Source organism: Eurosta solidaginis, chromosome 3, assembly GCF_040869045.1.
Source record: "Eurosta solidaginis isolate ZX-2024a chromosome 3, ASM4086904v1, whole genome shotgun sequence".
Taxonomy (NCBI): domain Eukaryota; kingdom Metazoa; phylum Arthropoda; class Insecta; order Diptera; family Tephritidae; genus Eurosta; species Eurosta solidaginis.
In genome coordinates, this window is record NC_090321.1 from 29,601,490 (window position 1) to 29,623,191 (window position 21,702).

The following is a 21,702-nucleotide window of genomic DNA, read 5'->3' on the forward strand; positions in this document are numbered from 1 at the left end:
TCTTCACCCTCTCCTCCACGTTGAGCTTCCATGACAGCTCACTGTCTAGGATGATTCCTAGATACTTTGTGCTAAATTTCTCCTGTAGAGTCACACCTCCTAACTTAGGCCTGACCCAAATTGGGACCTTGTACCTCTTTGTAAAAAAGACCATATCCCTTTTATCCTTGTTGACTTTCAACCCGACATTTGATGCCCAGGTATGAATATCCCGAAGAGCTCGATCCATCAAAGAGCTAATCGTTGGAAGGCACTTTCCACTTATGACAGTTGCAACATCATCCGAGTAAGCCGTAAGTTTTACGGGTCCCTCATAAAATAGCCTGAGCAGTTGGTTGTTGACCGGCATCCACAGCAGAAGTGATAGTACCCCTCCCTGCGGCGTTCCCCTGTCCACTGATTTCGTGGCCTCGTACAATCCCCATTGTGATGTAATCTTCCTGCAATTTAACATGCAGCCGATCCATCTGGTTAAGGCTGGATGTACTTTAATGTAATTAAGACCATCCATAATTGCCCATTTAGAGACTTTTTTGAAAGCTCCGGTAATGTCTAAGAAGACTCCTGGAGCATATTCTTTATATTCCAGGGCTTTCTCTACGCTTATTACCACCCTATGCAATGAGGTGTCTACCGACTTGTCTTTGGTGTACGTATATTGTGTTGTGGAGAACAGCTTTTCATCCGCGTTGGACTTTATGTACACATCTATCAGCCTTTCAAAGGTTTTGAGCAGAAATGATGTTAAGCTAATGGGTCTATAATCTTTGCCATACACGTGACCGATCTTTCCCGCCTTTGGTAGGAATGCTACACGAGCAGTTCTCCCAGAGTGCGGTACATGATTCAGTGTTAAGCACCCATCAAATATTATTTTAAGACATTCCTCGACCGCCCTACCTGAGACTTGTAGCATGGCCGGGAATATACCATCTGGGCCCGGCGATTTAAACTTAGAAAAAGTCTTCACTGCCCACTCGATCCTGGTATCTGTCACCAAGCCCGGCACTACCCGCTCCGTGATCGAAGTGTGAGTGATGTCTGCTGGCTCTTCTAAATCGTCTCCCGATGGGAAATGTGTGTCGAGAAGCACCTCAAGGGATTCCTCACTATTACGTGACCATTCCTCGTTCTCTTTCTTTATTAATCCCTGGACTATATTTCCCCTTGCTAGGACTTTTTTCAAACGTGCTGTTTCGCTGGAGCACTCTATGTCCGTACAGAAACTTTTCCATGAGATTATCTTCGCTCTGGAAATTTCACACTTGTGGATCCTCAGTAGGTCCCTGTACTCGTCCCGACACGCTTCGCTTTCCGCGGTCTTTGCGAGCTTAAATATTTCTTTTACCTGTCTTCTTAGAAGACTGAGCTCATTGCTCCACAATGGCGGCTTTGCTTTTCCTCTGAATCTTCTTAGAGGGCAAGCTTCGTTATACGCAGTCATAAGCGTCATTGTTAGGAACTCATTCGACTCCTCCAGTTTCTCCACATAGGCAACCTCTTTGGGTTCTCCCAGTTTCGTTTCAACCTGTTTCTGGAATTTATTCCAGTTTGTTGACCTAGGGGTTCTAAATGTTCCTCCCTTCTCTACCCTCTTTAGGGCGATGCTGAAGCTGATATACGCATGGTCGGAGAAGGATGGTCTATCAAGAACCATCCAATCATACCTTAATATATCACGTTCCGAGCTCAGTATAATATCCAAAACATTGCTGGATGTTGGATTAATGTATGTAGGGACATTTCCCCTCTTGGCTATCTGCAAATTAGTTTGCAGGATGTAATAAAATAGATATTCGCCTCTCTCGTTCGTATCTGATCCTCCCCATGCATTGTGGTGCGCCCGTGCATCCGCGCCTATGACCATCCGTCCTCTGCGCCCTTCGTCCTGTACTAGCCTCTTGCACTCCACCAGTACAACCTCCGCAGCATGGGCCATGCAGCAGGATGCCAGGATAAGTGCCTACTTATTCCTTTGCTCAACGGCTACCACTACGAGGTCCTCAGTAGTGTAATTAGGCAGCATATATTTTTGCAGCTGTTTCCTTACCATTACTAAAGCTCGCACCCGTCCTTCCGTTTGCGCATAGTAAACGCCAAATCCGCGCGTGCTAAGTCAAGAAACCTTTCTTCCCGATGAGAGCCACGGCTCCTGGATCAGCGCCATGTCAAACGAACTCTCTTCAAGTGTTAGGAGGAGTTCGCTCGACGCAACTTTACTGTGTTGGAGGTTTATCTGTAGGACTCACAGCACCATTGGGCTATTTGTCCCCCTCCAGCACCTTCATCGTGACGTCGTCGTCCTCCCCTTGCCCTTTGGGTTTAGAGTGTTGGATGGATGAATTGGGCACATTTAAGGCAGATGAAGCGAAAGCAAAAATGCCACATGATAAAAATTTTACTGCCGCTGTTGATGGATGTAAAAGCCAGGTGGGTTCGTCACCCTGTGATACAGCCATGAAAATAACGCGGTGCATGATCAACCACAAATCATTGTGAAACGTGGCTGCAGAATATTTTTGAAGTCAAAACTGAAATGAATATGTTGCGTACAATTTGTTTTTTCCAAATTATAATTTATATAAATAGTTTTCAATACCATTAAAAAACAATCACAGTGGCTTTTTTATTTAAAATCCTTTCAAGGGAATGTAGCTGTAGAAGCGATCTGTACGCTCGCCGTAGTTTTTGTGTCTTCTTCAATATCAGGTTTCAGCATAAAAAGATGCACCAAGCTGCTTGGCTGTCTCTTAATCCAAAAACACGAAATCGAGTCGATCACCCAGTGATCGACGGCAGATATAGTTCCAGTATCCTGGATGTGCACACTACGAAATCCAAATATCTAATCGGGCCACAACCTTGTACCAACGAGGAAAAGCATACGCCTCTGCGCAGCAAAGAAATCGCGCGCAATGACGCAAGGGAAGTTTGCTGTCAAAACTAATAAGCTCATCAAACAGACAGTTGATAATAGCTTCATTCGACTCTCACACCTGGGCCCGTATTACGTGTTACGATCCGTGATCGAAACTCTTTTTTTAAATCTCAATAGCTCTGAAATGGTGGATCGGACCATTGGCTTTCAGCGAACCCGCAAAAAATAACTGGTACGACGAGCAATTTCGAGCTGATTCTGGGAAAATGGACGCTGCCTATATGGCTACGCTGCACACCATATTGGAGCGTTATCTTGAGGCGAATAGGGAAGTGAGACGCCCATTTAGAAGGAAATAAATAGCAGCTTGACAGAGTTAAAAAAATAATTGGAAAAATCTACCATAAATAATTTACTCAAAATAATATTACCCTTATTAAAATTTAAGTTATCAAAAGAATAATCAAATATAGAGTATAAAAGCGTGGGGTTGTTCATCTTCTACTAATGTTACTTAAAATCTTTGCGATTAAAAATTATTTTCTAATTTTTAGTCCGGTTAGCTGTAAAGGTGAAGGTTTTCAGTTTTTTCAAACTATACACATTTTTAATTTTTTAGTTCGAGATAGTTTGTAGATTTCCACGTTTTCGAGTACGTTTAGACTACGGGCCTTTACTCGTTCATGAAGGACCTTCACTGTTTGACTAACTGATGTTTGCGCTGTTAAAAAATTTGGAATAAAAAACTCCGTAGCGCTTATTTTCCTATATATTTTTTTGACTCCAATGGTAAACTGAGTAAAAATGCAATTGCAAATTAGCATGAAATTAAATCTGCGGAGCTTGTTTGCTTTTGTGTTCGTCTCACTTCAGTCAACATATGGTTATGGTCGTTTTATCGAAAGGGTCACATGGTCAAACGGAAACGTCTTGCATGGTCACTATACCAAATTTTGAAGGTCCCTGCTGTCAATTTAAGTTGTAAATTGACGTTATTACCAAATCGAATAGTTATAAGGTAAATGGGCCGTATGACCTCTTTGAAGTGGTCATAAGGCTAACTGACCTTATTTCCGTGGACCTTATGCCACCCCAACTTTAAATTATTGCATTTTTATCGGACTTTAATACGTGCGCAAAGTTCCAATTAAACTTATGGCCATTCGAATGGTCATAACGTCAATTAACTTTATGTCCTTTGGGCTTATGTCGCCCCAATATCAAATTATTGCATTGTCATCGGTTCTTGATACGTGTGAAAAGATTCAATTAACGTTACGGTCATTCTCCAATAAGGTCAATTGACTTTATGTCCGTTGAACTTATGGCACCTCATCATGAAATGATTGCATTGTTACGCCGTTTGATACGTGTTCAAAGTTTCAAATTAACTTACGGCCATTTTAAGTGGTCATAAGATCAATTGACTTTACGTTCTTTGGGCTTATGTCACCCCACCATCAAAGTAGTTCATTTTCATCGGACCTTGATACGTTAACAAAGTTTCGAATTAACCAAACTTCTGGAAGTCGGTAGAAATTTATGCTAAAATTCTCCGTTACATACAAATATATACATACATACATACAAACATATATACATATGTAAATCCAAAGTAATAAAAGCTAAGTAAAAAGTAAAAATTTTATTCTTAAAAGTTTCAGAAAGTCAGGAGCAAATTTTTTTTATAGCTATCTTTTTAGACCTAAAGGCTATGCCGTTGGGCATTTAATTGTCAATTTAATACTTCTTTGTAGTCAAAATGGATTTGACAATTTATTGCGAGCCGTTTTCATGATACAACAGAGTCTGTTGTCAAATTTGACTTAGTGAAAAATAAGCACATGACTCTTCTTGAAGGGAAGTTGTAGACCTAAACGTTCAGTAGTGTCCGAATTTAGCTTTATTCCAAGAGTTAAAACTTTCATAATATATAAAGAAATGTAGCAGGGTATGTATGAAACGTAGAGCAATAAAATGGCAAATAAGTTAGAGAAAAAATATAAATGGTGCAGCAACGCATTGAAATGACTTAGTGTATAGACGCATCTGCCTTAAAACCAGTAAAAATGCAGGTGTATTCGAGTTCAAATCTCAGCATCCGAAAACATCAAAAATCGCCGTACGCAAATTTTATAATTTTTCTGTGCTATCAATAACAACAATTTATTTAATTAGTAATTTCAGCAAAACTAACTTATAATCATGCGATTAATCCCTAAATAGATTGGTCTCCGATTGATCACTTTTGTCTCCATTCTGGTATAATTGGCCCCCTTTAGGCCCTTTCGGGTACAGTTGGGATAAGTCAGTTTGAAATCTATGTAGGCCATTTTATGAAACATTGAAAAAACGGCAACGAAATGAGTAAAATAAAAATAATTACAGGTGATTGAATCGAATTATTTAAGAAAAATGCGAAACCATATACCGAACCTAAATTACTAGGACTTAACGTCTACGCTGGAGTTAGGGTTAAATTTTCGGATAATATTTTGAATTCCTTTTTGACAACAACACAACTTTCAACAAATAGATCTGTTGGCTTCACAAACCCTTTGATTGTGTTTCTGCCATGAAAAATGCGACTGCTCCCTATTTGAGTCTTTATTGAACCGAAAAGAGACTGGTCTTCATATGTGTCCATAATGGTACAAATGGGATTGGTCTTATCGACTCCTTGTGGGTATAAATGGGTACAATTAGGCTCTTCATAGGACATGCTCAAACAAAAGGGAACAGTTCAACTCATACAAAGAGGTCAAAACTGACCTTGGTTGCATATTCCTTTGCGACTCATCCCGCATTCATCCTAGATTAATCGCATTTTGTGCAGGGCAGTGACTTATAATCAAAAGCCAGTTTCGATGTGTTAGTGAAAATATTTTATTATTATTCAGACAGACATGATTCTAGCTGACTCGCGAAAATCAAAATGCCTTTGGTGTTAGCGGTATGTCAACACGTACACAACTGATTCGGCAGCCAAACACACATTGTGTTCGGCCAAGGGACGATGTGGTTAACAATATACAACTTTTTTAACGGCTTTATTTAGCTTGAGTTGACAGGTCGCATGGCCGCATGCACGGCTGCACGGCCATTGTGAACGAATCTTGTAATTGAAATTTAAGTAACTTCCCGATAAGCTACAAGCATGAAACTTGGAATATAGTTCAGAACCCGATGACAATGCAATAATAAGAAAAAAAACGCCGCTAGGTGGCGCATGGATCGAGATATTCGCAAAAATCGTATTTGTTGACCGATTAGGCTCACATTTGGAACACTTAATACATACAAGAATAGAAATCGACCTGTGAAAAAAAATCGCCGCTAGGTGGCGCATGGATCGAGATAATCACAAAAATCGTATTTGTGGCCCGATTTGGCTCATATCTGGAAACCATAATACATACAAGAATAGAAAGCGACCTATGAAAAAACCCCGCTAGGTGGCGCATGGATCGATATATTCGCAAAAATTGTATTTGTGGACCGATTTGGCTCACATTTGGAACACTTAATACATACAAGAATAGAAATCGACCTGTGAAAGAAAATCGCCGCTAGGTGGCGCATGGATCGAGATATTCACAAAAATCGTATTTTCGGCCCGCTTTGGCTCATATTTGGAACACTTAACACATACAAGAATTGAAAGCGACCTATCAAAAAAATCGCCGCTAGGTGGCGGAAGGATCGAGATATTCACAAAAATCATATTTGTGGTCCGATTTTGCCCATATTTGGAACACATAATACATAGATACATGAATAGAAAGCGACCTATGATGCCCGAATTGGCTCATATTTGGATCAAATATTACATACAGTCCGGTAGAAGTGACATCAAAATATTTTGGAGTTGGAGGAGGGACAAGCATACGTGGCGCAGAGTCGCGTAAAGTCTTTGGAAGGATTATGTATTGAGGACTTAGGATGTAACAAAGTGTCAGGAAAGAGTCCTTGTAATAATGAGTCACTAAATGAACTAAATAGAATGAGAAATAATAGGCAATTAAATAAAGACTAAAAACTTGAAAATAAAATAATTAAAAAAAATTTTTTAAGTTAAACGGTTTTATTGAAAACAATACTTACATGAAGTAATAATAATACGAAAAGCTAGAAAATAATTCGGTAGGTCCTAGGTACTAGTCATCACACTCCTTATCAATCTATGGCGTTGATCAGACAATTAAATAAAAGCGTTGGACGCGTCATATTTCTACTGATAGTCATAAGTAAAACTAACTGAACCTTAATCAGTCACATTTTTAGAAATTTCACGCGCCTAACCCTTTTATTTAATTGTCTGATCAACGCCATAGATTGATAAGGAGTGTGATGACTAGTACCTATGATCTACCTAATTATTTTCTAGCTTTTCGTATTATTATTACTTCATGTAATTATTGTTTTCAATAAAACCGTTTAACTTAAAAAATTTTTTTTAATTATTTTTTTATGTTTAAAATGAAAATGACTCAGTGGTCGAAAAAAATTATGAACAAACATAACCTAAAAGTCAAGCATAAGTGACAATGCTTGCAGCTCGAAGAGGACTATAAATATGCCTATATTAAGCCATGCAAAGCTAAACACTGTTTAGTTCTTAACGCGAATATGCATTGCGTTGCAAAAAAAAACATACCATAACAACAGGATTGGGAAAAAATTGTCACTCTACCTACAAAGTTGCCAACAAAAGCAACAAGGGACTAACTAAATTTCACTTGAAGTGAAAGTTATGACAAAATTTGGCCATGAGCCAAAAATACAAGCAATAAAAAGACTGAAGGGCAAAGGATATGAGAGTAATACCCTGGCATACGTCGTATTTATATGCTTTTAACGAGATGTCTTCAAACCGTAGCAATGTGACTGCTTTGTCTAAAAATATAGCAGAAAATATCTCAGATATAAATACACACACACACACACACAACCGCGCACCGGATTTTTGTGTTGCATTTCTTATGACTTTCCTGAGGCAGCAAAACGATTTTGCAGCCAAAGTATCCCTCCCATTACGCGTCAACAATACTACGTTTAAGCGTTAAAATGTTGGCGTTAACTTTATGAGTGGTATAAGATTTAAGAGACAACAAAATGTAGCAATGATCCAGTCTCATCCCAAACATACACTGCAGAAGCAATATGTAAGGCGCCGTATACCCCAAAGTGAGACAGGTGGTGTGGGTAGGATAGCATGCCATTTGTTATTTGTTTATTTACCGAAATAAAAACAGTAAACAAAATCATCCCTCCTAGCGCAAGTGCACATGTTAAGTCTTCCCGCCCATGCTTCCACAACGTTTATACATGCATACAATTCCTTAAAGCCGTTTTCATGTCGTTCATAGCAGCTCAAACCTTTGTTGTTGGCACAAAAGGTTCGCCTGCGGCTGAGTGTTATTCTGTCAAACTAACAACAAATTTATGTTAAATTTAACATGCTTTAGTGGCCTTTTCTTATTTTTTTCTATGCAATATTTTTGATGTTTTTGTTATTGTAACGATCATTTGTTTTTTTCCGCTTGACTAACAGTGTGTGTGTGTGTGTTTTTGTAGCTACTCATGTCGTATATAAAGACAAACTTATGCATATTTCGTTACATTTCCTGCAGGTCTCAAGCTGAGTTGCACAGTTTTTTTTTTACTTTCTTACGAGTGCTTTTGAGTGAAAGTCCCCGAAGATTTGAATGCTTTTTTATGGACGACTGCTTCGAATGACATACCAAAATTACAATAAAGGGACGTACATATATGTTGCTATAGGAATGTGGATACGTTTATACATTAGACCGTTTGGTAAATGTTTTTTTTTATATATTTCTAACACTCTTATATAAGCTTTAGTGGTATACTTGTATGTATGCAACTCTTAGGCTAAGTTTATGATCGAGCGTAATCGCATCGCTCGATGCGACGAGAAACGTTCCATCGCTTGTTACATTTTCGCTAGCGTTATCGCTGGCGATTGAGTGTTTATAGTAGAGCGAAATCGCAAGCGATGGAATAATCAGCAATACAACTCAACGTCCTTTTATTCACGTTGTGGCAGTGTAGAGAAAGCAACATGTGTATATTAACTCATAAAATTTTATTATTAGAAAATAGCTATTTTTTAAGAGAAAAATATTTAAAAAATATCAAGTGCATCTATTCGCGATTGTGGTAAACTGCATAACGCAAATTCCACAAGCACTGCTTGTCACGTACCTTTTCAATAAAAACATCCATATTGTTTCGCTATTTCGCTCAACTGAATCAAAATATTTTGGTTGCAAATTTTCGTCGCTTTTGTCGCTTGTAATCGCTCAATTCGCTTTACGCTAAATCGCTTTGTCATAAACATCTCCATATGCACTAATATAATTGATCGCTAACAGCGATTTCCTTCGCATCGCGCGATGCGATTACGCTCGATCATAAACTTAGCCTTATACTCCAAATTATAATAAAAAGTGTTACGTATACGCACAGGTACCCGTCTTTTCAGGTGGTGCGAATAAGTTTGTGCTTAGTTGTTTCGAAAAAACCAAAAGCTTTTTAGAGTGTTGTAAAAATAAAGGTAAATCTGATTATATGTATGTAGAATAAAGCAACGTCTTGGTGGAGCCCACTGTATTTCGTTTAGATCGGGATAAGTACCTCAACATCATAGTACCCAAATGTATTTCGTGACTAGCTGCATATTATAGAAACGTATCACGACTCTCCGGCCCAGCATGTAATCCTATCCACACCTACAACCGTAGGGAAGAATTCTGTAATGGGTCGCAATATCAAAATCGTGTTCAAAAAGGCAAAAGCAAGAAGGCTTCTTAAATTTGGTAAAGTCTTCATGCACGATGTAACATCTAACCATGCGATGAAACAGATCGAAATCGCGGCTGCACGGTGGCAACATAAATAAATCCTCAACTCGATCGGTTTGCTTTCGGTAGCTATAACTACAGTCAAGTAGATATGTATACCTTTAAAGCCATCAATCTAGACTCGTACTAACATAGCTACAAGCAGGCATGCTTAACCAACGAACCGATATCAATTCGTTACGCTAATTAACGTTAATAAACGAACCGAAATGATATCGTTACGTTTGGTAAGCATGCCTGCCTACAAGCTTCTGTATAACGCATAATGTTGTCCCAATCAACTTGTGCAACCCAACAAAACGAAAAATTAATTTAAAAATTTTTAGAGTGTTGTCGGTATGCGTTCGATAAAAAATCGATATGCCGTCGATAACGTTTTTATCGATAAAATATCGAGAGAACACTTCGATAACAAGCCAATGACTTTTCGATAACATACTAATAACATTTCCATAACTACCAGACAACTTGTTGATAATTCATCCCTAATAAAATATTGATAACCCTTCGATAAGAAGTTTATATTATTATAATAAATAAATAAGAAGCCGATAAAAAATCGATAGAAAATCGGTTACAAGTAGAAAGTACATTTACTACAAGAAGAAAAGGTAGATAAGAAATCGATAGCGCGTATACACTGTATCGATGCACTCCTTTAGCAAACCGATAACAAACTGTCAAAAAAACCGCGCTCACCAAGTACTCGTGAGATTCGACGTATAAGCATGCAGATGTAGAAGTCAAGAAAACTTAATATATTTAAGATTTTCCCTAGGTGTTTAAAGTAAACCACAACAGAGACAAGTTTACCAGAAACAAATAATCTCAATCTTCGTCAGCATCTCATCTGTAATAATCGATATCGACAAGTTATTGTTGTATTATTATTAGTGAGTTATCGGTTTCTTATAGCCGGCTTACAGAGTGGCAGCGTTTCCATAGTGAAGTTGCATCGCTATATGTTTCATAACAAGCCGATGAATCGACGACAACCAAACGATAGCATGTCGTTAACATGGTAACACTCTAATGCAAAGCGATAACTTTTGGGTAGATTTAAATATTTTTTTGAAAACAAAACGATAATTTTCGAAAACAAACCGATAGCTCTTCGATAACAAATCGATAACTTATAGATAACTTTTTGGTTACAAAAAAATAAAAATGCGGTAACGTATCGACGAATTTTTGATAACAACCTTGTCGATAACTTTTCGATAATAAATCTTTAACTTGTCGATAAAAAATCAGTAACTCATTGCTAAACTTTATTATCGATAGTGAGTTTATAGCGCTTCGACAACAAATCTATAACTTGTATACCGAGTCGATAACACACCTGTAACATACTGATGGCTAGTCGATAACAAGTCGTTAACACTTCGATAACAAATTCATAACACGCCGTTCGGTTTTGGGTACGGCTTCGGTTTTGACTTTTAATCTTTGCTTTCCTCTCCCGTCCTTTTCCTTTTTCCTCTTCTTTCTCTTCTCTCCTCTCCTTTTCTTTCCTTTACTTTCTTTTCCAAATTGGAGACAAAGTTCTACAACCGTATAAATAACGGCCAGTGAAGACATAATACCTTCACATCTAGCTATTTTATGGGCTCGGATTGGAAACGTAGCCTCTTCAATCGGCGCAAGTAAGGACATGGTAACAAAGTATTGATGAACACAAAAAAAAAAATTAAAATAAAATAAAAAATACAAAAATAAATAAAACTAAAAGAAAATTTCCTCCAGTGCAAGAAATCGCTGCTCTCACTTCACAGTAGGAACATAAAGAAGCGAAGAGACGGCTGGCGCGCTTGGACTCTTCAACCCACTTCAATCTCTTTTCTTTATTTTTCCCTGCCTTTCCTTTTCCCCCAACATTCCCATCTCGTCTACCCTAGACTTAAATTCTGTAATTTTAACTTCCTTTATATTAGTTTCGCTTGATGTGTTTCCGCCAATTTCCTTACAAACTTGGAGAATCTAGCAACCCATTTTAGAGTAACTTCTTGGAGAGCTAGAGTTTTGAAACTTGGAACACACATCGAAACCCGATGACAATTTAACATGAGGGAAATTTGGAAAATCAAAAGAACGTCTGAACTTAGAAATTTTGCCTTCGATTTTGAAGGAATTTTCCGATAACCCAGAGACCTGAAACTTTGAATGGAACTTTGGAGTTTATAATGTTGTAATATTGAAAATAAAAGAGCTTTCTGGATGGGACAGATATTTTAAACGTCCATATAGAACATGTGGAATCTTGGGAACGCTATTTCAGTAACTAAATTCTTAAAACTATGAATATACAGCAGAACCCCATGAAAATGAAACATTACGTAAAAAAAATTTCGCTAGGTGATCCAGAGATCCTGAAAATTTAAAAAATCGTCCGAACTTGGAAACTGTTCCTGAAATGAAAGCTTTGGGGTCTATAGGTTTGTAATGTTAGGAATAAATGATCGGTACGTGCCTGGTATTCTTCAAAAAAAATTATACCGATGAAGAATTTTTAATAGCTGATCCGAAAAAAAGGTAGTTGTTTAATTGAAGACAACCCAGTTTATGCGAAGCCGATGCCTCTTTCCGAATCAAAACTAAAATACTTGAAAAAATTGGGTGAAAAACTGGTTAAGCCAAAAGAATATCATTCTTTTTATAAAAATGTGGAGGGCAACGCTTTAACCGAACTCAACGTTTTCGTTCGTTCTGATTCTAATGAGAAGTTCTAAGTTTGCAATAATATCTTAAACAAAAACACATTAGTATATATGAAATTGAATTGAATGTTAAACTTTTTTCATTTACATACATACTTTCGATAAGCCAAATTCGCGGATGCCTTCCCAAGTACTGTGATGCTCCGAATCCCAATCCGCCCACGGAATTGGCCTAGCAGGTCTGGGCATGGCGCTAACGTTATTTAAAAATCAATCTGTAGTGATTTTTTACATCTTTTGAGGTTAAGGCCATACCATGACCAGTTGGGCCAATTCTTATAGCGTATTCGCATTCAGCGCATCAAAATGCATAGAAAGTATGAAACGATTTACCTGAACCGACTACTTTTAATTTTTTTGTAAAGATGTGTTAACAAAAAATTAGATCAGCTTTTTAAAGTTTTGTTGTGCCAGAAAAATGAATATCTGACCCGGCCTATGAAAAGGTGGCTTATGACTCAAAAAAGAAATTGCGAGAAACAGCTGTTAGAGATAAACAATGCATTTCTTCAGTTTCTTAGTAGTAGTAATTTTTTTTGAGTCATAAGCCACCTTTTCATAGGCCGGGTCACATATGCTAAATCTCGGAGAATAGAAGGGATGCAAGCAGAAAAATTATCTCAGTTGAAAGAGCCATAGTGCGAGTATAAAAAATAAGTACATTTTTACACTAGAAACTAATTCTTCTAATTTTGAGGGAGCAATAAACTTTGAAACTCGATTTCTCAACATTTTCATCTTGGCACATTCATGCTTCTGGCAAACGGGCGACGATACAAGAGTTTTCTAGTTGGGACAGGGCGATCCCTGTCTTTAAGTAGTCTAAAAAGTCCATTAAAAATTCTGAAATCTTGCGATTTGTTAACGCGTATAACGAGAACCAAAGCACCTTTAATGAGTCAGTACTATATACACATGTATTTGTTGTTATTACTGTACATTTTTTCATATTTATGCATAGATATTTGTTTTTAAGTTACCAGTAATATTTTTTCTGATCACTTGAGGATTGCTAAAATTTTATGTTTGTGGGCTAGCAAAAATATCCTTATTTGGATATATACGGAAAAGTAACTAGTCTGTTGCTATTAACTAATAGCGCGGGAGATCTTCCAAATGCAAGTTATGGAGCATAGGAATACAAAGTTAGAGCTGTAAAAACAAGGAAGAAAACCGTACGTGTCTTCGGTGCTTCCACCTTGGAAGCTATTGTGGCCTTTTGTGCCGATATTGCAGCCAATATAACGTTCAAATCTATGTTCGCCATTATCTGCGGAGTCTTCCCCTTCAGGATGAAACACATACTTCTACACATTAACTCCCTTCGATTCCATAACATCTCGTAGTCGTGCCTTAAGTTAGGATTTATTGCCAGTTGTATTCAAACCATGTTTCTGCAACTCCTATCGAAATGCTAATATTCGCCACAATAACTTCTGTATAAAAGTCTTAAGACTGCATACTTATAACGCTTATAGATCTGTAAGCAAGTGTTAAATCGGACTCAATTGCTAACGACCTGCGCTTATAATAATTGTAAATCTCATAATGTTTTGATCAAAACAAATTTTTTATGCCCAGTTGAGCAGAGCTCACAGATTATATTAACTTTGATTGGATAACGGTTGGTTGTACAGGTATAAAGGAATCGAGATAGATATAGACTTCCATATATCAAAATCATCAAGATCGAAAAAAAATTTGATTGAGCCAAGTCCTTCCGTCCGTCCGTTAACACGATAACCTGAGTAAATTTTGAGGTATCTTGATGAAATTTGGTATGTAGATTCCTGAGCATTCATCTCAGATCGCTATTTAAAATGAACGATATCGGACTATAACCACACCCACTTTTTCGACATCGAAAATTTCGAAAAACCGAAAAGTGCGATAATTCATTACCAAAGACGGATAAAGCGATGAAACTTGGTAGGTGAGTTGAACTTATGACGCATAATAGAAAATTAGTAAAATTTTGGACAATGGGCGTTGCACCGCCCACTTTTAAAAGAAGGTAATTTAAAAGTTTTGAAATCTGTAATTTGGCAATCGTAGAAGATATCATGATGAAATTTGGCAGGAACGTTACTAATATTACTATATATATGCTTAATAAAAATTAGCAAAATCGAAGAACGACCACGCCCACTTTAAAAAAAAAAAATTTTTTTTTAAATTTTAACAAAAAAATTAATATCTTTACAGTATATAAGTAAATTATGTCAACATTCAACTCCAGTAATGATATAGTGCAACAAAATACAAAAATAAAAGAAATTTTCAAAATGGGCGTGGCTAAATAAATTAGCGGTATCCAACAGATGATCCTCCGGGTCACTCTGGTCCACATTTTGGTCGATATCTGGAAAATTCCTTGACATATACAACTACCACCACTCCCTTTTAAAAACCTCATTAATACCTTTAATTTGATACCCATATCGTACAAACACATTCTAGAGTCACCCCTGGTCCACCTTTATGGCGATATCTCGAAAAGGCGTCCACCTATAGAACTAAGCCCTACGCCCTTTTAAAATACTCATTAACACCTTTAATTTGATACCCATATCGTACAAACAAATTCTAGAGTCACCCCTGGTCCACCTTTATGGCGATATCTCGAAAAGGCGTCCACCTATAGAACTAAGCCCCACGCCCTTTTAAAATACTCTTTAATACCATCCATTTGATACACATGTCATAAAAACACATTCCAGGGTTACCCTCGGTTCATTTTCCCACATAGTTATTTTCCCTTATGTTGTCATCATAGCTCTCAACTGAGTATGTAATATTCGGTTACACCCTAACTTAACCTTCCTTGCTTGTTTTCCATCGTTTTAAAAAAATAAATGTTAAAAATGAATTCATCAGTTTTTTGTTTTTAATAAGTATTTTATTGCTCTTAATGATTCGCAGCGAAATTTAAAAAAACAAAAGCTCATTAAGCAAATTAATTACGCTAACTGTCACTTATAAATCAGCGATCATAATAATGACAAAAATTGTGATAGATAATTTGATAACAATTTTAGTCGCTTTTGCGATGACAGAAATTCAATACTGAAAAAATTTGATTATACCACAAAACACAACAGAGAAAATTAGCAAATTGGAAGTGAGAGGCCAATGGTTTTTGTATATACTGAACATAATTTATTTTGATGATGATTCGTTTCGTTTTTACACATCAATTTTACATAACATATGTATATCATTACACTTTCGAAAACATTCGTAATGTTATGATAGATTAGGGTGAGCTGGCCGGTCAATACATACCTTACATAAGCTAAATGTATCCACAGTGTTACCAAAATTTGTTTGACGACAAAACGGAATAACCTTAATTAGGTGACAGGACGTACGTTGTAGAATAATCTGTCATCTTGGCAAATACTAGAAGTTTTCTGGGACCTAGTTTAATTGCTGCCTTGGCAACTCTGCCGCGAGCGCCGGACATGAACATAGAACATGCTCAACCGTTTTTTACTGTAGCTCGCACTTCCTTCACCTGCTGTTACTGACGAGTCCTAACTTATAAGCATGTTATGCCAGAAGGCAGTGTCCAATTAGTATGCCCATCGTGAGCCTTAAATATTTTCCCTTCGGAGATATAAGCTATTTTGTGAGTTTAATATCGTGGGCTTCGTACATGATCTTAGAAATTTTGCAGCCCTGCGATTTTGGCTGTCTCCTTCCAAACGGATTGGAACGTCTATCATCAATTTGGTGAGTGTTGTACCCTCCATTGCTGGCTCAGCGGCCCTTTCGTTACTTTCTAACGCTTTATGACCGGGAACACAGTATAGATGTATGAACTTTTTTCAATCCTTCTTTGCATTCCAGAATAAAAATAAATAAATGTAATGCGCGATAACCTACGAAGAGGTCTAAGGCCGAGCTTCTCTTCCAATTTGCGCGTGCTCCTCTTGCTTTTCCCTACAAATTGGCCGGACGGGACCTACATGTTTTATGCCGACTCCGAACGGCATCTGCAAGGCAGATGAGTTTTCACTGAGAACTTTTCATGGCAGAAATACACCCGGAGCGCTTGCCAAACACTGCCGAGGGGAAACCCCGCTTAGAAAAATTGTCTTCTAATTGAAAAACCTTATTTCTAAAATTTTGATGTTGCTTTGCCCGGGGTGTGAACAGGGCATACGGTGTGGTAGGCGGAGCACGCTACCATCACACCACGGTAGCCGCCTTTCGGTATTCCAGAATACTTCTTGATAAAGTACTGTGTCAGATTATTGCCTTAATTGCCGCCTAACTGGCAATATATATTTTGACTACAGCCTAATTACGCTTCCTCTAGAACTTCTGCTGCTTTCTTTCCGCCTGAAAGACGCTGCAGTATATTGTCAGCCTGTAAGATCTACTTATTTCTAAATCGCAACAGTAAAAAGCAGGCCCGACTTCTTCCCATCAATTTGAAACTATCCGTATATGCATGTATAGCATATTCTGCCATTTCTGCACCCTGACACCAATCCCCAGGCTCAATTTTGGCCCCAAGATCTCTCTTGAAGCTCAGGCGCGCGATCATTTATTCCATTTGCCTGATATTAGATGGCACTGTGATGCTATGTCCATAAGGTCTGCACTCAACCTGCCGCGAGGACTTGTAGTTGTTAATGTGATGTTTTTGTCCATTTAGTCTACAGTTGCGATGTGCAGAATGGCATGTAATGTTGCTATAGGGATAGTTTTTAGGGCACCCGTTATGCCAATCATTGATACTCTGCATAACCTTCAAGTTTTGTGGTAAACGTACTTTTTGTGTGGCTGTCCACCAAACAAGAACCCAATAGTAAAGTATGGACTTGACAATTGCAGTGAATAATAAATAAGAGAGTTTGGGTGTTAGGCCCCATGTGCATCCCAGCATCCTCTTGCATTCAGTGTCGCGGAGGCTTCCTTCGCTCACTCTCCCGCAAGGAGCTTCCACAACAACTTGATACCTAGTATAACTTTTAGATACTTTGTGCTATATTTTTATTGTAGAGTTAGGTCTCTAAGCTTAGGCTTAGTCCAATTAGGTATTTTATATTTCCTTACAAATAACACTAGTTCGGTGTTTTCGCTTTGGCGGTTAACCGGACTCCAGGTGCATGAACATCCCGAAGTGCCTGATCCATCAGACAGCTGATTGTTGTTAAGCCGCTTATAATTAATGACACGTCGTCTGCATATACCGTAAGTTTGATTGGTCCTACATCGAACCGCTTAAAAAATAAAAAAAAAAAATCGAACCGCTTAAGCAATTTGTTTATAACCAACGTCCACAGCATTGGTGATAAAAGTCCACCCGGCGGCGTTCCTCTGTTTACAGATTTTGTTGATTCCCATAGACCCCATTTTCCACTTCTAGTTTTTCACTTAACGTCGATGGGAATTGATCTTATATGAAGGTAGTAGCGTAAGCTTTTTGTTCATAATTTCATTTTGTTCACATACTCCCTTCAACTTAATGACAATAACACATATACACATACCTTTATCTATTTCACGCTAAGTTATTGCAAAATTATATGTTTTGTTCAATTAATCGAAACACAGAAAGTGCAAAATATTTACAATAAAAAAAAAAAAAAAAAATATCTAAATTTACAAATTAGAGCAGCAAACGAAGTTAGATTAAATACAGCAAAATTTAGTTAACGTCAAAAAATCACGCCGCGGAACTAAATAATTTGTGAGCAGCGATTAAAATCAATAAAAAAGTGGGTGCTAATTACAATAGAAACAAAATAAGAGTGCAAAAATAATAATAATAGCATAGCATGACTAAAAAACAAAAATTCATGTAAAAAAAAATTTTCGTACAATGATTAATACGAATTCAAGCACACCCATTTCACTATAAATGCGCGCACCACACAGCTCTTTGGCAAATCGTATTCAAGCTTTTGAAGCGCAAATAAATTATTAACATTAATTTGCAAAACCAAAAATATATATATATATATATATATATATTTCAAAAATGAAATCCTTCATCATCATTGTGCTCGTTTTTGCGTTCGCCGTTGTTGGCATGGTAAGTGATAAGCTGTGTACTTTTTGAAAGAAATGTATTACAAAGTTTGATTTCAGCACTCAATGCCCGATGCGGAGATGCGCAAATACATCGATGACTGCGTCAAGGAAAACCATGTACCACCCCAGGAATTTCAGGATTTATTGGAAGGCAAAGTACCTGCACCATCGGAAAATCTGAAATGTAGCACACTTTGCGTCATGGTCAAGGGAGGTCTCATGGATGAATCGGGCACATTTAAGGCAGATGCTGTTAAAGGTAAAATGGCTGATAATGAGAAATTTACTAACGCTGTTGATGAATGTAAAAGCCAGAAGGGTTCATCACCCTGTGATACAGCCATGAAGTTAACTCAGTGCATGATCAGTCACAAATCAATGTGAAAAGTGGTTGTAGAATATATTTTGAAAAATTGAATTTTAAGCTGATATGAATTTGTTGCGTACAATTTTTTTGACGTGATTTTATTTGAAGGTGAAGTATTTTTGTTTATTCGTAATTTAATGAAAATATAGTTTGTAATATCGCTGAAAATAAATCATGGTGGCTATTTTATTTAAAATCCTTTTAAAAATCCTGAGGCTGATATATTTAAGCACCCATCGAAAACCCGTATGCTTGTTAGGTAATATAATATATATATGGGGTATTCCATCCCTTTTCGACCAATTTTGAACCCGACCCCTTTAGAATTGGCTGAAAGTTTTTCTTCTTTTTCTAGCTTACGAAAGACGTTTTTCAGAATTTTTTCAAATTTTTTCATCCAACTCAAAAAAAGTAATGAATTTTTAAAAAAACACCGTTTTTGTTTTCAAAATGCTATAACTTTTTCAAAAATTTACCGTTTGGGATCTTTTTTTCTTTAAATTTGTTTTTAAATGTCCTTTTGGAAAAAATACAAAAAAATGTTTAAAGTTTTTTTTTTAATTTTTCAGTTTTTCGAGATGTTTCGAATTTCGCCATTTTTTTCTTTTTCTCATAAAAAACTTCAATCAATTCTGCAATCATCCCCACTAATCCCGGAGTGGGCCGATTTTTTTTTTTATTTTTTTTATTTAATTGAAAAAAAATTTCAAAAATAAAAATTTTTTTTATCAATTTTATTTATATAAAAAAAAATGTAAGAAAACGATTTTTAAGTATTCTTTTCTTTATATATTATGGTAATATTCGATTAAGATAACCAGGATTAATGATTGACACAGTAAACTCGCGAAAGCGAGTCATTTTAATCGTAAATTACCATGATATATAAAGAAAAGAATACTTAAAAATCATTTTCTTACATTTTTTGTTATATAAATAAAATTGATAAAAAAAATTTTTATTTTTGAAAAAAATTTTTTTTTCAATTAAATAAAAAAAAATATATAAAAAAATCGGCCCACTCCGGGATTAGTGGGGCTGATTGCAGAATTGATTGGAGTTTTTTATGAGAAAAAAAAAATGGCGAAATTCGAAAAATCTCGAAAACTGGAAAATTAAAAAAAAAAAAACTTTAAAAATTTTTTTGTATTTTTCCCGAAAAGTAAATTAGAAACAAATTATAAAAAAAAAAGATCCCAAACGGTGTTTTTTTAAAAATTCATAACTTTTTTTGAGTTGGATGAAAAAATTTGAAAAAATTCTGAAAAGCGTCTTTCGTAAGCTAGAAAAAGAAGACAAACTTTCAGCCAATTCTAAAGGGGTCGGGTTCAAAATTGGTCGAAATGGGATGGAATACCCCATATATAAATTATTTATTTACTTAATCTACAGATTTAATAACCTTTCAAGCTAGGATTCAATAATATGTGTAAGCGCAACAAGTTGAAAGATCAGTTCAGAAATTATAAATTAGGTAAGATTTCAGTCAATATGAATACATAATTATGGTGTCGAAATGGAAGCGACTCCGAGCACCAAAGTAAGGCTAGTTAGAATGTTGGAAATGACTATTTTCAACTTTATCCTAAGTTTATTATCAATTCAATAGCCTGCATTCCGAAAGCAAGAAGAACCATTCATCTGCACCCGTATGCTTGCAAGCCAATTCTGTCGTCCAAAGCAAAAAGCCAGTAAAGTGCACTTACTGCCTCTTAGGAAATTTAATGCCAATATATTTCTGTCACACTAATTTACTCATAAACTTAAAAATTAATCCATAGAATGATTTCAAAGTATAAAAGCAGTTTAAATCAAACTATTATGTGGAAAAAGAGTAATAAAAAGATGATAAAAAAATTTTAAGGACTACCTTTATATAAATGGACCAAAAAACGGAAGGCAATCTTTCCTTTAATACAGAAATAATCTTGTTGAATTTTGACTAAAAAACTTTAACAATAACTCTTGTAAAAGAATTTTGGGATTTAAAACTATAAAGGTGGAGCGCAATCTTTCAATTTAAGACAAACCATGTACTTGGGATTAACTAATTGATTATTTAAAATTTAAGCACGCGCCCAAAATTCTTTTACAAGAGCTATTGTTAAAGTTTTTTAGTCAAAATTGAAGAAGATTATGTATTTTTTAAAGGAAAGATTGCCTTCTATTTTTTGGTCCATTTATATAAAGATAGTCCTTAAAATATAATAAATCATCGTTTTTTCACTTTTTTAGTGCTGCCTACAAAAAGGCATTTGGAATTTTGGGTTCTGACTCACGGCCCAAGTTTCAGGTCTCTAGCTCACCGGAAAGTTACTTAAAAATCGATTGCAAGATTTCCCTCGTTTTTCAAGGACTTGCAATTATCTTGACTAGCGCGCCACCTAGCGGAAATTTGTTTTCTATAAGTTGTATTGTCACTAGGCCTCTAACGATGTGCAAAGTTTCAAGACTCTAGGTAACCGGGGAGTTAGTTAAAAATGGATTGAAAGATGCCAAAATCAAAACTAATTCTCTTAATATCTCGATCCATGCGCCACCTATCGATTTTTTTTTTGCAAATATTGCATTACCGCCGGGTTCTGACTCACGGCCCAAGTTTCAGGTCCCTAGCTCACAGGGAAGTTACTTCCGCAAGTTACTCAAAAATCGAACGCAAGATTCCCTTCGTTTTCAGGGATTTGTAGTTATCTCAATTAGCACACCACCTAGCGGAACTTTGTTTTCTATAATATATATTGTCACCAAGCTTCGAACCGTGTGCCAAGTTTCAAGTCTCTAGGTCACCGAGAAGCTAGTTACAAA

At 36.6% G+C, this 21,702-nt stretch overlaps 1 protein-coding gene across 1 annotated transcript in view; it reads left to right on the top strand.

The window, feature by feature from the left end:
• Nucleotides 1-19,069, top strand: part of LOC137246299 (general odorant-binding protein 56h-like) — a 208,405-nt gene extending 189,336 nt beyond the window's left edge. Inside the window, exons 2-3 of the mRNA XM_067777409.1 lie at nucleotides 18,453-18,531; nucleotides 18,588-19,069. Coding sequence (XP_067633510.1) covers nucleotides 18,478-18,531; nucleotides 18,588-18,914 — 381 coding nt within the window. The 5' untranslated portion in view covers nucleotides 18,453-18,477 and the 3' untranslated portion in view covers nucleotides 18,915-19,069. The remainder of the gene's footprint in view (nucleotides 1-18,452; nucleotides 18,532-18,587) is intronic.
• The last annotated feature ends 2,633 nt before the right edge of the window (nucleotides 19,070-21,702 follow it).